The 12499-nt window shown below is 40.5% G+C and overlaps 1 protein-coding gene across 1 annotated transcript in view; it reads left to right on the top strand.

Annotated features, from left to right (window-relative positions):
• Positions 1 to 12499, top strand: part of DNAH11 (dynein, axonemal, heavy chain 11) — a 436577-nt gene that overhangs the window by 373341 nt on the left and 50737 nt on the right. Inside the window, 5 exon segments of the mRNA XM_006832223.1 lie at positions 94 to 264; positions 4552 to 4674; positions 6092 to 6285; positions 7703 to 7851; positions 9136 to 9263. Coding sequence (XP_006832286.1) covers positions 94 to 264; positions 4552 to 4674; positions 6092 to 6285; positions 7703 to 7851; positions 9136 to 9263 — 765 coding nt within the window.

Raw genomic sequence — 12499 nt, 5'->3', positions numbered from 1 at the left:
TAGAGGTCCCTTAAACTACAACCCTATGTATCTGGAGCAAACCAGAATCCAAGCACCAGTGTTCACCTCTAACAGTTACCTTAAATTCCCTAGGCTTTCAACACACTGTTCCTCAGAGCGATCGAGCAGGCCGACAAGGGGGAGGACCCACAAGAGCACATCTCCAACCTGCTGGAGAACATAACCCATGCTGTCTTCCTCTACACCAGCCAGGCGCTCTTTGAGAAGGACAAGCTCACCTTCCTTTCCCAGATGGCTTTCCAGGTGAGGAAATCGGTCCCTCAAAAGCAAACCCAGATTTGAGGTCTGCTGACAGAAAGCATTTTTATCTTTACTTCAGATGTTTTGATGGTGCAAGGAGAGTTAAGTTTCCACAGGGAACTTGAGCATCACAGCACATTGGTTTAGGGTGGGTAGCCACTTTGAGCTGTCACCACAGTTATCACCTTGTAAAACAGATAGATGAGTCATTCTCCTCCACTTTCAAGTCCTGGAAAGAATCTCCTAGGTACTACATGGGCGTGCTTCAAGATCAGGGTCATTAACCCAAGTCTGAATGGTCCTAGGAGCTTCTTAGAGTCCCTTTAGGGAATAGTGAATGAGTCAAGAGAGTTTCAGGTTTCATGCCTCCACCTTTAGTCAGATCTGCTTCCTTTTTCTGTCTTTTATATGGACTTCTATAATTTTATTTAAGGAAAGGGATTCAGAGGAAGACGTGGGCATGCATGTGATGCTCTCCCCAGCAGGTTGGAGATGTTTGCCTGTGGGTGCCCCCCCTCCCCCACTTGTCAACCTGCTTGATAGCTCTGAGGAATTGTGTGGAAAAAAAACAACTGAGGGCCCCTTTCTCAATGGCATAAAATGTGTCCTTAAATGAATGAGTTTGCTTCAGAGCCCTTCATATCAATCCAAACTTTGAGAGAAAGTCTCTGTATTACCTATTTTGGGTCCTCCAGAGTGACTTGTGCATAGAGGTGCTTTATCAATATCTACTGACATTAATCAGAAACTACTGTCTTTTCCTTTTTTTTTTTGGCATTCATAGATTCCTTTGGTTTGTATAAGATTATGTGGGTGTGTTGTTGTTGTTGTTAAGTGCCTTCGAGTCAGTTCCAACCCATGGCAACCCTGTATACGGTTTCCAAGGAGCAACTGGTGAGCTTGAACCACTGACCTTGTGATTCAAACCTACTTTGCAGTCCAGCTCATTAACCCACAGTGTCACACCAGCAGGTGTTTTATAATGTATGTGATAAAGAGGAGCAAAACATTACAAATTGAAATAGTTATTTTATGCATATTGCTCACTAACAGTAAACAGTTAATTTATACTTATTTCCAGGAGTTATAAGGTGTAATGTATACACACATACATGTACACATATTTAAAACTTTTCCTTGCAAGTCAAAGGTAAATCATAACTGGTCTCAAATCTTGGCAATCTTCATAAACTTAAACGTGTTATCTGTATGGGCAAATATTTGTGAAAAGAAATTCAATCAAATTAAAAAAAATATCCAGTAAAAGAAAATATTAATGCATACTAAATAATAACAATAGCACAAGATCCATAATTCATTTTGACAATATCTCAAATGTTTAGAAAACTCAAAAGTTTAATTTAACATTGTAATGTGTTATGATTTTCATGTGGAAACTGTTAATACTTTTTTTGTCCCTCCTCAGGATGAAATACTGACCATCGTCACAATTGTTAGCCCTGCTGCTGTCACTGTGCCAATCCATCTCGTTGCAGGGGTAGTGGGGGAGGGTCTTCCTCTTTTTCACTGGCCTTCTACTTTACCAAGCATAATGTACTTCGTACTGGTCCCTCCTGATAATAATGTCCTTTGTATGAGAGATGAAGTCTCACTATCCTGAGCTTTAAGGGGCATTCTGACTATACGTCTTCCAACAGAGATATATTTTTTCTTTTGGCAGCCCAGGGTACTTTTAATATTCTCCAGTGCCACAATTCAAATGCATATTTTTTTTATGGTCTCTCTCCAACTTTCACGTGACTGATTATGAAGTAATTGAAAATACCATGGCTTTGGTCAGGCTCACCTTAGTCCTCAAACTGATAGCTTTGTTCCTGAACACTTTAAAGAGTCTTATGCCGTAGATTTGCCTAATGCAATACGTTGTTTGATTTCTTGACTGTTGCTTCCATGAGTGTTGCTGGTGGATCCAAAAATGAAGTCTTTGATAACTTTAATCTTTTCTCCATTTATTATGATGTTATTTATTGGTCCCATGGTGAGGGTTTTTGCTTCCCTTGCATTGAGGTGCAACCCACAGTGAGGACTGTAGCCTTTGATCTTCATCAGTAAATACTTGAAGTCCTCTTCACTTTTAGCAAGCAAGGTTATATCGTCTGCATACAGCAAGCAGCTAGTGCGTCTTCCTCCAATCCTGATGCTGTGTTCTTTTCATATTATTTGAAGCTTCTCAGATTATTTGCTCAGCATACAGATTGAATAAGTATGGTGAAGTAATACAGCCCTGAATCATGCCTTTCCTGGTTTTAAACTATTCAGTATCCCCTTGTTCTGTTTAAACAACTGCCTCTTGGTCTATGTACAAGTTCCTCATAAGCATATTAAGTGTCCTGGAATGCTCATTCTTTGCAATGTTGCCCATAATGTGTTATGATCCACACAGTCAAAAGCCTTTGCATAGTCAATAAAGCACCAGGAAACATCTTTCTAGTATTCTCTGCTTTCAGCCAAGATCCATCTGACATCAGCAATGGTATCATTCCTAGTTCCAAGTCCTCTTGGGAATTTCTGACACTTCCTTGTCTATTTACTGTTGCAGCTGTTTTCAGGTATCTGCAGTACAATTTTACCTGCCTGTGATACCAATGATACTGCATTCTGTTGGGTCACTTCTCTTCAAAATGGGCACAAATAAGGATTTCTCCCAGTGTTTGGCCAGGTAACTTTCTTCCAAATTTCTTGCCATAGATGTGAAAGCGCCTTCAGCCCTGCATCAGTTGTTGAAATATTTCAATTTGTATTCCATCAACTCGTGGAGCCTCGTTTTTCGGCAGTGCCTTCAGTGCCGCTTGGACTGCTTCCTTCAGTACTGTAGGTTCTTGATCTTATGCTACCTTCTGAAATGGTTGAACATCATTTCCTTTTTGGTGCATGACTCTGTGTATACCTTCCATCTTCTTTTGATGCTTTCTGTATCATTCATTGTTTTGCCCATGAGGCAGTCGGGTGCCGTCAAGTCAGTTCTGAGTCACAGTGACCCATATAGGGTTTTCAAGGATTGATCGGTGGTTTTGAACTGTCAACCTTGCAGTTAACAGTCCAGTGCTGTAATGCAACACTGTTGTTGTTGTTATGTGTCGTGGAGTCAGTTCTGACTCATAGCGACCCTGTACAGGGTTTCCGAGGCTGTAAATCTTTATGGGAGCAGAAAGCCTCATCTTTCTCTCACAGGGCAGCTGGTAGTTTTGAACTGCTGACCTCAAGGTTCACAGCCCGATTCGTAACCACTACACTACCAGAGCTCCTAGTGCAACACTAGGACTCCCATTTTCCCCACAGTATTCTTGAATATTTCAATTTAAGGCTTGAAGTTTTTCTTCATTCTTTCAGCTTGAAAAATGCTGAGCATGTTCTTCCCTTTTGGTTTTGTCATCACAGATTTTTGCATATTTCATTATAATATTTGACTTTGTCTTCTCAAACTGCCCTTTGAAATTTCCTGTTCTGCTTTTGATGTCCTGTTTTCTTCCATTCACTTTAGCATCTCTACACTGGTAAGCAAGTATCAGAGTCTCTTCTAACATCCATTCTTTTCTTTTCTTTCTTACTTTCTTGACTTTTTAATGACCTTTTGCTTTCTTTCTATATGTTCTTGATGTCATCCCACAGCTCTTCTGCTCTTCTGGTCTTCGGTCATGAGTATGATATACCTAATACATCAAATCTGTTTTTGAGAAGGTCTCTAAATTCATGTAGGATATGTTCAAGGTCATAGTTTGGCTTATAGACCTATTATCAGTTATATAATCATAAAGTCTAAAGTTTGTTCCAATTCATGATGTGTTTGTTTAGTTTTATCTCTAAATTAGTAATTTCTTATTTTCCTCATATATAAGAAAAATCTTTCATCCATCCAGTTATTGGACATAGTTTCTATCTCAGGAATAACATACAGTGCTAGTTGTACCTTATGCTTAATAATTCAGTCTGTTGCTACCTAAGAATTTTTCATTTTATAACAAAATTTAGAACAAGTTTGATCTAATAGTGGACTAAATATGAAAGTATATTAAGTATGTTGTTAATATTAGAATTGGAGTAAATCCACCTTAGTAATTATTTTCTATTTGAATTCTGCAAATGCTTATGAGATGACTGGCAAATTTTCAAATTCTTGATTTCAACTAGTGGAGGACAACAGGTGGTTACAGTACTTCTCAGCCAATTGGCTTGAACATATTCAGTTGTATGTATTAAATGGTGACCACGTCCTAGATTATGATTATGTTGCAAACCAAATGACTCTTTTGAATTTTGTGTACTCTCAAGATTTTGTTGCGGAAGAATGAGATAGACCCCGTTGAACTGGATTTCCTGCTTCGATTCACAGTTGAACACACCTACCTGAGTCCTGTTGACTTTCTGACTGCTCAGTCTTGGAGTGCTATTAAGGTACGGTTGTTGTTGTTAAGGGCCGTCAAGTTGTTTCCAACCCATAATGACCCTGTATTGGGGTTTCTGAGGAGCATCTGGTGAGTTTGAACTGCTGACCATACAGCAACCTAAAGTTCAAACAGACTTTGCAGTCCAGAGCATTAACCCACAGAGCCGCCATGGTAGAGAATGATTTTCCAATTCCTGAATCATGTTTAAAATCTCAAATCTCTTAGCTTTGGAAATGTAGTTTGTAAAATACAAGTGATATATAAGTCACCATTTTATTTATAGAACTATGCTGTGTAACATGTTATTCTTTATAATTAATCTTTTGATTACTTCTTTATTTAGAAGTAAAAGAGTTTTTAGCCTATTTTGGGGTAGCAAAGTTATTATGAATATGTCAGAGCCTTCAGTAAAAATCTAGGAATATAAATGAAATTATTTTCAATTTATGTGAATCTGATTTTTTTAATCTTCTTTACTTTTTTTTAGTTGGTGCTGTTCTACTTTTATAAATAGATTTTTCTTTTTGAAACTCCACAACAATCTGGTGACTAATGTCATTGTAAAACATTTAAGCAAAAGAGAATGTTGTGAGAGAAAATGAAATTCATTCATCTTTTTTGACGAATTATCAAAATTATCAATTATCAATACTGATTCCATTTTTTTGGTCAGATTTTACTATTAACAATCCGGAGCTCCTTTAAAGTGCTGACTATACTTTAGTCTTTTTACTATGAGGAAAACATTCCTATGCACTGAAAATAATCATGTTATCCCTTAATTTTTAAAAATATGTTGTTTTATTTTTAAATAGAATTTTTCATTAAAATACCACTTTAAAATGATGAACTGAAGTTGTATTATCAGTTAGGGTCTCAGTAGAAAACAGATGACAAATTCAAAGGGATGATGAAGAGAATTGAATGAATATATTTTTACAGTGGGCATAAGAAGAAAAAGGGAATCAACCAGAAATGATGACAAAAGGGGAGAAAGCAGTTTCCAGAACCACTGAGAAATGAAGTTAAGAGAGTGATTCAACCCATTGGTGATATTATCTTTTGTAGAGGAACATCCACTGCCAAACTGTCCCAGCAGAGAAAGAGTTGGAGGAATAAATACCTCCACTTCTGTCTCTCCTCCAGCCTTCTAGTCTGTCTCTCCTCCAGCCTTCTAGTCTCCTGCCAATGCTTCCTGTCAGTCAAATCCAACCAGGCCAGAGAACCAGGAAACTTCGTCCAGGTAGTTCGTAATGATCACCCTTTAAACAGGGTCGGAAAGGCAGCAGTGTGAATCTGCAGAGGACAATAAAGAAAATCCAGCATGATTTGAGTACATAGGATTAGATACATTCACAAGTCTTTAGCTCAGACTGTAAGGTATTATACAAACCATTCCCATCTTCTCCTCTGGTACATTTTAGACAGTAGCTCTGATGGAAGAATTTCGAGGCATCGATCGAGATGTGGAAGGATCCGCCAAGCAGTGGAAGAAGTGGGTGGAATCCGAGTGTCCAGAAAAAGAAAAGTTGCCACAAGAATGGAAGAAGAAAAGTTTAATACAGAAGCTAATTATTTTACGAGCAATGCGCCCGGACAGAATGACATATGCGCTCAGGTGGGTCAGCCATCAGTTTGGGAAATGCAAGTTAACTCAGAGGCAAGTCAGTTTTAGGGCATAGGGGTATGTGAAGGTGTAAGTGAAATTAGTCAAGGTGGCACCAATGGTTAACACATTCAACTGCTAACCAAAAGGTGGGTGGCTTGTGTCTACCCAGAAATGTCTAGGGAGAGAGGACTGGTGACCTACTTCTGGAAAGCCAGCGTGGAGTACCCTACAGAACACAGTTTCTCTCTGACACACCTGGTCACCATGGTGAGGGCAAGCGGTTTACTGGGTTACAAAGTCCTATTGATAAGCAGTGAGTCTGCTGAGATTTTTTTATCTTCTAGTCTCGACTAGTGTTAAATGTTTCTAAACACTAAATTGTATGCTAGTTTATAGGCAGACTCAGCACATCTTTGGTTAGAAACCTTAATTTTGAAATCAGTCGAGGACAAGAAACTGATGGAAATATCCAAAGAAGAGGGATGCGTGTCAGCAGAGTTCAGAGGACAGGAACATGCATTACCCAAGTGTAATTTCCATCGTCTTTATTTACTAGTGACACTTTGGCTCCCAAGATTTTGCATGTCAAACAGAAAAATGAATTCCCTTCATGGACACACTCAGAGTCCTATAACTTTACAACCAATGCAATTTCAAGGCAGAAACTACAGCCTGCATCTTAGTTCAATTGTCCTTTTTCCTCTGCCCTCTTGGCTTCTGAATGGTAATACGCTGTTTAATGCACACAAGTCTTATTCTAATTTGAATTCACCAACCAAAGCGTTCTCAACTGCCTTCCCTATCAAACTCCTCTTTCTTCAAGAACATTCACAAGCCTCTGAATTTTTACTTTGCCCTTAGTTTTCCAGTTTTCCCCTCGGCAGCAACCTCCACTAAGCCCCACTTTAGAAGTTCATTCTTAGTGGTACTTACTTACTTTCTGTTAAATCTGATGCTGCTGGAGAATAATCCTTGCTTAATTGAGCTTCCCTGTGTTAGAAACACCCCAAAAAGCATTTGTATATTCATGAGAAGCCCAGCAGGCTGGAAAATTGCACTGTGGCAAATCTAATGAACTGTTAATAAGTAATGGTGGAATCTGGCAGGGGCTTTGAGGATACAAAGCCATATGCAGGCAGCTGATGGCACTCAGAGGGGAGTCTCAGTAGCCCCCCAAAATGGAAGATAGGTTATTGATGTTCAGAACTGCCGAAGAAGAGCAGCATCTCCTTAATAAAACTACTGCCTAAATCTAGTTGGGTTCATATTGTCATCCTAACAAGACATGCAAAGTACTACACACATGAGTTTTTTCTTTCTTGTGCCTGAGGGTTTAAAATTTTACCAAGATGTGTCACCTTTCAAGGTCAAAACCACTCATCATGGGTCTTTTTTTGTTTGTTTGTTTTGCATATTTTTTAAACAGGAATTTTGTGGAGGAAAAACTGGGTGCAAAGTATGTAGAAAGAACCAGATTGGATTTAGTGAAAGCATTTGAGGAAAGCAGTCCAGCGACCCCAGTGTTCTTCATCCTGTCTCCAGGAGTAGATGCTCTTAAAGACCTAGAGATCTTGGGTGAGTGGCCAGGAGGTTGCTGGTCAGCCCTCCAGCCCTCCCACCCTCCGCCCACCAGCCCTGCCTTTCAGTTCACAGTTATCTTAGTGGATTTTTTTTTTTCCCCTTCTTTCTCTCATCTGTCGGAGATTGGATGTATTGAAAATGTAAAGATAATAACACTGTAGTCTGGAGAAATGTTCAAGCGGAACATTCCTCTGGTTGGTATAATGCAAGTTTCTTTTGTACTGTTTCCTACCTTTTGAGTAGATGAGGGCCAGAGGGCAATTTTCTCCATGCTCATGTAATCATATACCCCCTGTGACTAAATAATGGTCATTAGAGCAACTGTATTCAATTGTGGAAGGCCCAGTCGCTTTGTGCTCTGGATTACTATTACCCATGGCCTGTACTGAGACGACCGGGTTAATATAGCTGTGGTCTGACTGCGCTCAATTTAAACGCGGCCTCACAAGGTGAGAGGCTGGTGCATTTACCCAGTGAACCAGTCCGTTAAAAAATGATGTGGTATCTACCACATGTTGCTCTTCTTTATGTGGGAAATGCTTTGCTATTCCTTCAAGAGTTTATAAAGCTCAATAACAATGCCTGCCATCTATCAAAATGTGAAACGCTTCATTATCATAAAACCAGAGGAATTGATTTCCATGGTCTTTTCGAATGCTTGCCATGAGGTAGTTACTGAGAGCACGCAAAATGCTGCTTGTTGGAATGACAGAGGTCAAGTTTGAATTCTTCAGGAAAGGGACCGGGAAGATGGCATCAGTGACCACAAATGAAAATTGTACCACAAAAGGCCATATTCTCAGTCCAGAAACAGAGGATCCTAGGACCATCAAAGGAGAAGAGCACAAGTGGAATGTGGGACCCTGTCCAGAGAAACAGCAACACCAGAGATGGAGGCAGAGATGGGAACATGGCAAGAGGGAGCAGTTGAGGCCTCTGGACTCATGAAAAGAGAGGGGCTGGGTGCTGGCGGCCAGGAGGCAGGCTTGTAGAGTGTGCCCTTTGGTTGTTGAAATTATTATATAAGCCTGAGTGTTTTTGTGTATATCCTCTCCCTCCCCTCCCACACACACAAAAAAGGAAATAGAAGCAAATACTGTTGAATGATGATGCACGGAGGAAATTATAATCATTGCAATGAAACAATGGTGGTAAAGCAAATGTTTTCCCATGTAAACTAGTACTCAGTTCACAGTAAAAACTTTTTTTAAAAAGCTATCTTTTTCCCCACCACTGCTCTGTGCACACTTCCTCTCACTATGTTGTCTCTTACCACAGGCAAAAAGCTTGGCTTTACAATTGACTCAGGAAAATTCCACAATGTGTCTTTGGGACAAGGTCAGGAGATGGTGGCAGAAATGGCACTGGAGAAGGCTTCTGAAGGAGGACACTGGGTCATCCTCCAAGTGAGTATTCTGCTTTCATGGAAGACATTGTGAGCGAACACAGGGAACACACAGTTTAGAACTGCCCTGCCCAATGAGAATGACCCTTTGTTGTAACACTTGGTGATTTGAGAAGTCCTGGTATGGTACCATAGGATAAGCACTCGACCTCAAGGTCTGTTTGAACCGCAGGATCAGCAGTTCAAACTCAACAGCCACTCCTCGGAAATCCAATACAGGGTCAATATGAGTTGGAACCGGCTCAATGGCACTTAACAACAAACAACAACAATCATTTCTCTCTGAGTCTGGTGTGGCACTGTAGGATAAACACTGGACCACAATGGTGGTTTGAACCACAAGATTGGAGGTTCAAACCCACCAGCCACTCCTCAGAAACCTTGTACTATAAGTTGCTATGAGTCAGAACCACCTCAGCTGCACTTAAAAAAACAACAACAAATCATTCCTCTCCAGGAGCTCTGGTAGCGTAGTAGGTTATGAGCTAGGCTGCTAACTGCAAGAGTCAAATCTACCAGTCGCTCTGCAGGAGAAAGATGAGACTTTCTGCTTCCTTAAAGATGTATAGCTTTGCACACCCTGTACAAGGTCATTGTGGGTCGGAACCGACTCAGTGGCACACAACCACCACCGCTACCACCACCTTTTTCTCTCAGAGTGCTGGTGTAAGATGAGGCTTTCTGCTCCTGTGAAGATTTACAGACTCAGACACCCTATACAGAATCACTATGAGTCAGAACTGGCTCGATGTTAGAGGCATTAATGGTACCTCCAGAGGTGCCACAGGCCTGACAGAATTAGAAACACGGGGAAGTGCCATTATTGTCCTAATTTACAGATATCTAGACACCCCTAGTTCTGCTGGATGACAAATAGGAATGTAGTGATTGCCAGCGTTTGTCATTGTTTCCCTCATCTGCATGTTGCTTTAAAGTTGAGAAAATACTTGCTTACATATGATTTCACAAAACCTTAACCACCCCTAATGAACTGCATTACCTTGGTAAGCTTTCATTTTCCTCACTTGTACATTAAGGGCCTTCACGTAATGACTCCTTTTTCTCTTCTAGCAGCTCAGTTGCCATCCAATGGATTCTGACTCAATGTGATGCCTTATGTTTCTAAATAGAACTAGGCTCCATAGCGTTTTAAACGGCTGATATTTCCAAAGTACATCATTAGACCTTTCTTCCAAGGTGGCTCTGGCTGGACTCAAAACTTCAACCTTTTAGATAGCAACCAAGTGTTTTAACCATTTACACACCCAGAGACTCCTTACCCCTCCTAAGGATAATGTTACATGGATCTACTGTCCTGCAACCCAGCTGGAGCATTCTAGCAAGTGTCCAGGAACCAATGGAATCAGGCTTCTTTAGGGTGCATTTCAGAGACTTGCCAACTCCTTGTAGCCAGCTCAGCTAACCGCCTGCATGTCTGAGACCGGCCATTTGATTGGCACCACTGTGGTATCCAGGCTTCTCATTTATGTGCCAGACAGTTTACTAGGCAATTCATAGCCCACATCATGTCTAATTCTTATAGCAAAGCGGCAAGTATAGGTATTCCTACAAAGATGAAAAAACATGATCTTTGCAGTGGTCTAAGTATTCTCAAGGCCACACAGCTGGTACCTGACAGTGAACGTGAACCTCCAGCTTGTTGGTCAGCAGCCAAGTGTGTTTGTTAATCATTTGCACCCCCCTGGGATTCCATCAAGTGCTTAGATGAGGCCTTAATAGAGACCTTAGTTGGTGGACCTGGGGCAGCGCATCCCTTCTGAAGCTCACAGAGGCAGACATTTCACAGGGAAGAGCTTGGTTTGTTTTTTAGAGAGCAGTTGTTGCTCAGTTTGGTAGAAGCTAGGATCTCCTTACAGAGGAAGATTTCTTCAAGAGCTTGCAGGAGCCCAACCAGACTAGCAAGAACAAAATCAGTCTCAACAGAATTTATTATTCAAAGTAAAATTCTATTCACCAAAATTGGGGGTGGGGGGGGGGGGGGGGTGCGGGAAATTGCACCTTTAAGCCTTAAAAAAAAAAAAAAATCTTAAAAAGACCTATTTGTTAAGAATTTGCTTTTGGTTATCTCTTCCAGGCCTTCGAATTTTCTTCATAGTGCCAAATTGGTAAACAAGACTTTAACTTTTTATCTATCCTTCTCCACTCCTCATCCCTATATTCACATACATGGTCATTGGAGGGAGAGATTATCCCAAACTTTCAACCCTCCCAGTTTCCTGCTATTCCTTCATTTCCTGCTATTCTTCTGTTATTCCTTTGACCTATAAGTAGGTTAACAACAATAACAACAACAAAAACCATAATGGAGTACAGTTTTTTCTGTTTGCTGAAATTTAATTTTGTTGTCGAGAATCTACACAACAAAACACAAACCAGTTCAGTCATTTCTACATGTACAGTTCAGTGATACTGATTACATTCATCCAGTTTTCTACCATTTTCAGCCTTCCTTTTTGAGGTGTTCCTCCTCCATTAACATAATCTCCCTGCTCCCTACATTCTTATATTTCTTTCAAATTGCTGGTGACACCTTAATCTCACATTGTTGTTGTTGTTAGGGTCCATCCAGTCGCTACCAAGCCATAGCGACCTTATGCACAACAGAACAAAACACTGCCCAATCCTGGGCCAACCTCACTATTATTGCCACACTTGAGCCCATTTATAGATAGCTCTTTAAATAATACAGTGCTCAAGTTAGAGAGTTTTTACTAGCTGTTGTTTGTTGTTAATGCCATCGAGTCAGTTCCGACTCATAGAGACCCTGTATAGCGTTTGCCAGGAGCGGCTGGTGAGCTTGAACTGCTGACCTTGCAGTCCAGCACATTAACCCGCAGTGCCACACCAGCTAAATTATTATCTGATTTTAAAAAAGATGTCAGGGAATATTTTTGGCTTACATTTTAAAGGTTATCTCAGGGCATTTGTTTCAGGGATTCATATAGCCTCCTTGGTCAGAATTGTATAGAATCTTTGCTCACAATGTTTAGTGATGGTAGCTTGGTCTCATGGAGGCAAATAGCCACACATTTCATGTCCTCCTCTTATAGTTTTAATAGTTTAACAGTTTGCTTAATAAGATATGATAACTGAAAGCCCAAAGTGATGAACTGTCCCTAATCACCCACTTCATTGTCTCTGAAGGCCTCCACTGCTCAGACTCCTACTCGTTGGTATAGGGACTCAAAAGGCGGTAAGGAAAGAAAGGCAAGCTGA

This window comes from Chrysochloris asiatica, unplaced genomic scaffold (assembly GCF_000296735.1).
Source record: "Chrysochloris asiatica unplaced genomic scaffold, ChrAsi1.0 scaffold00006, whole genome shotgun sequence".
NCBI classification, from domain to species: Eukaryota; Metazoa; Chordata; class Mammalia; order Afrosoricida; family Chrysochloridae; genus Chrysochloris; species Chrysochloris asiatica.
This window is presented reverse-complemented; position numbering and strand designations above follow the sequence as displayed.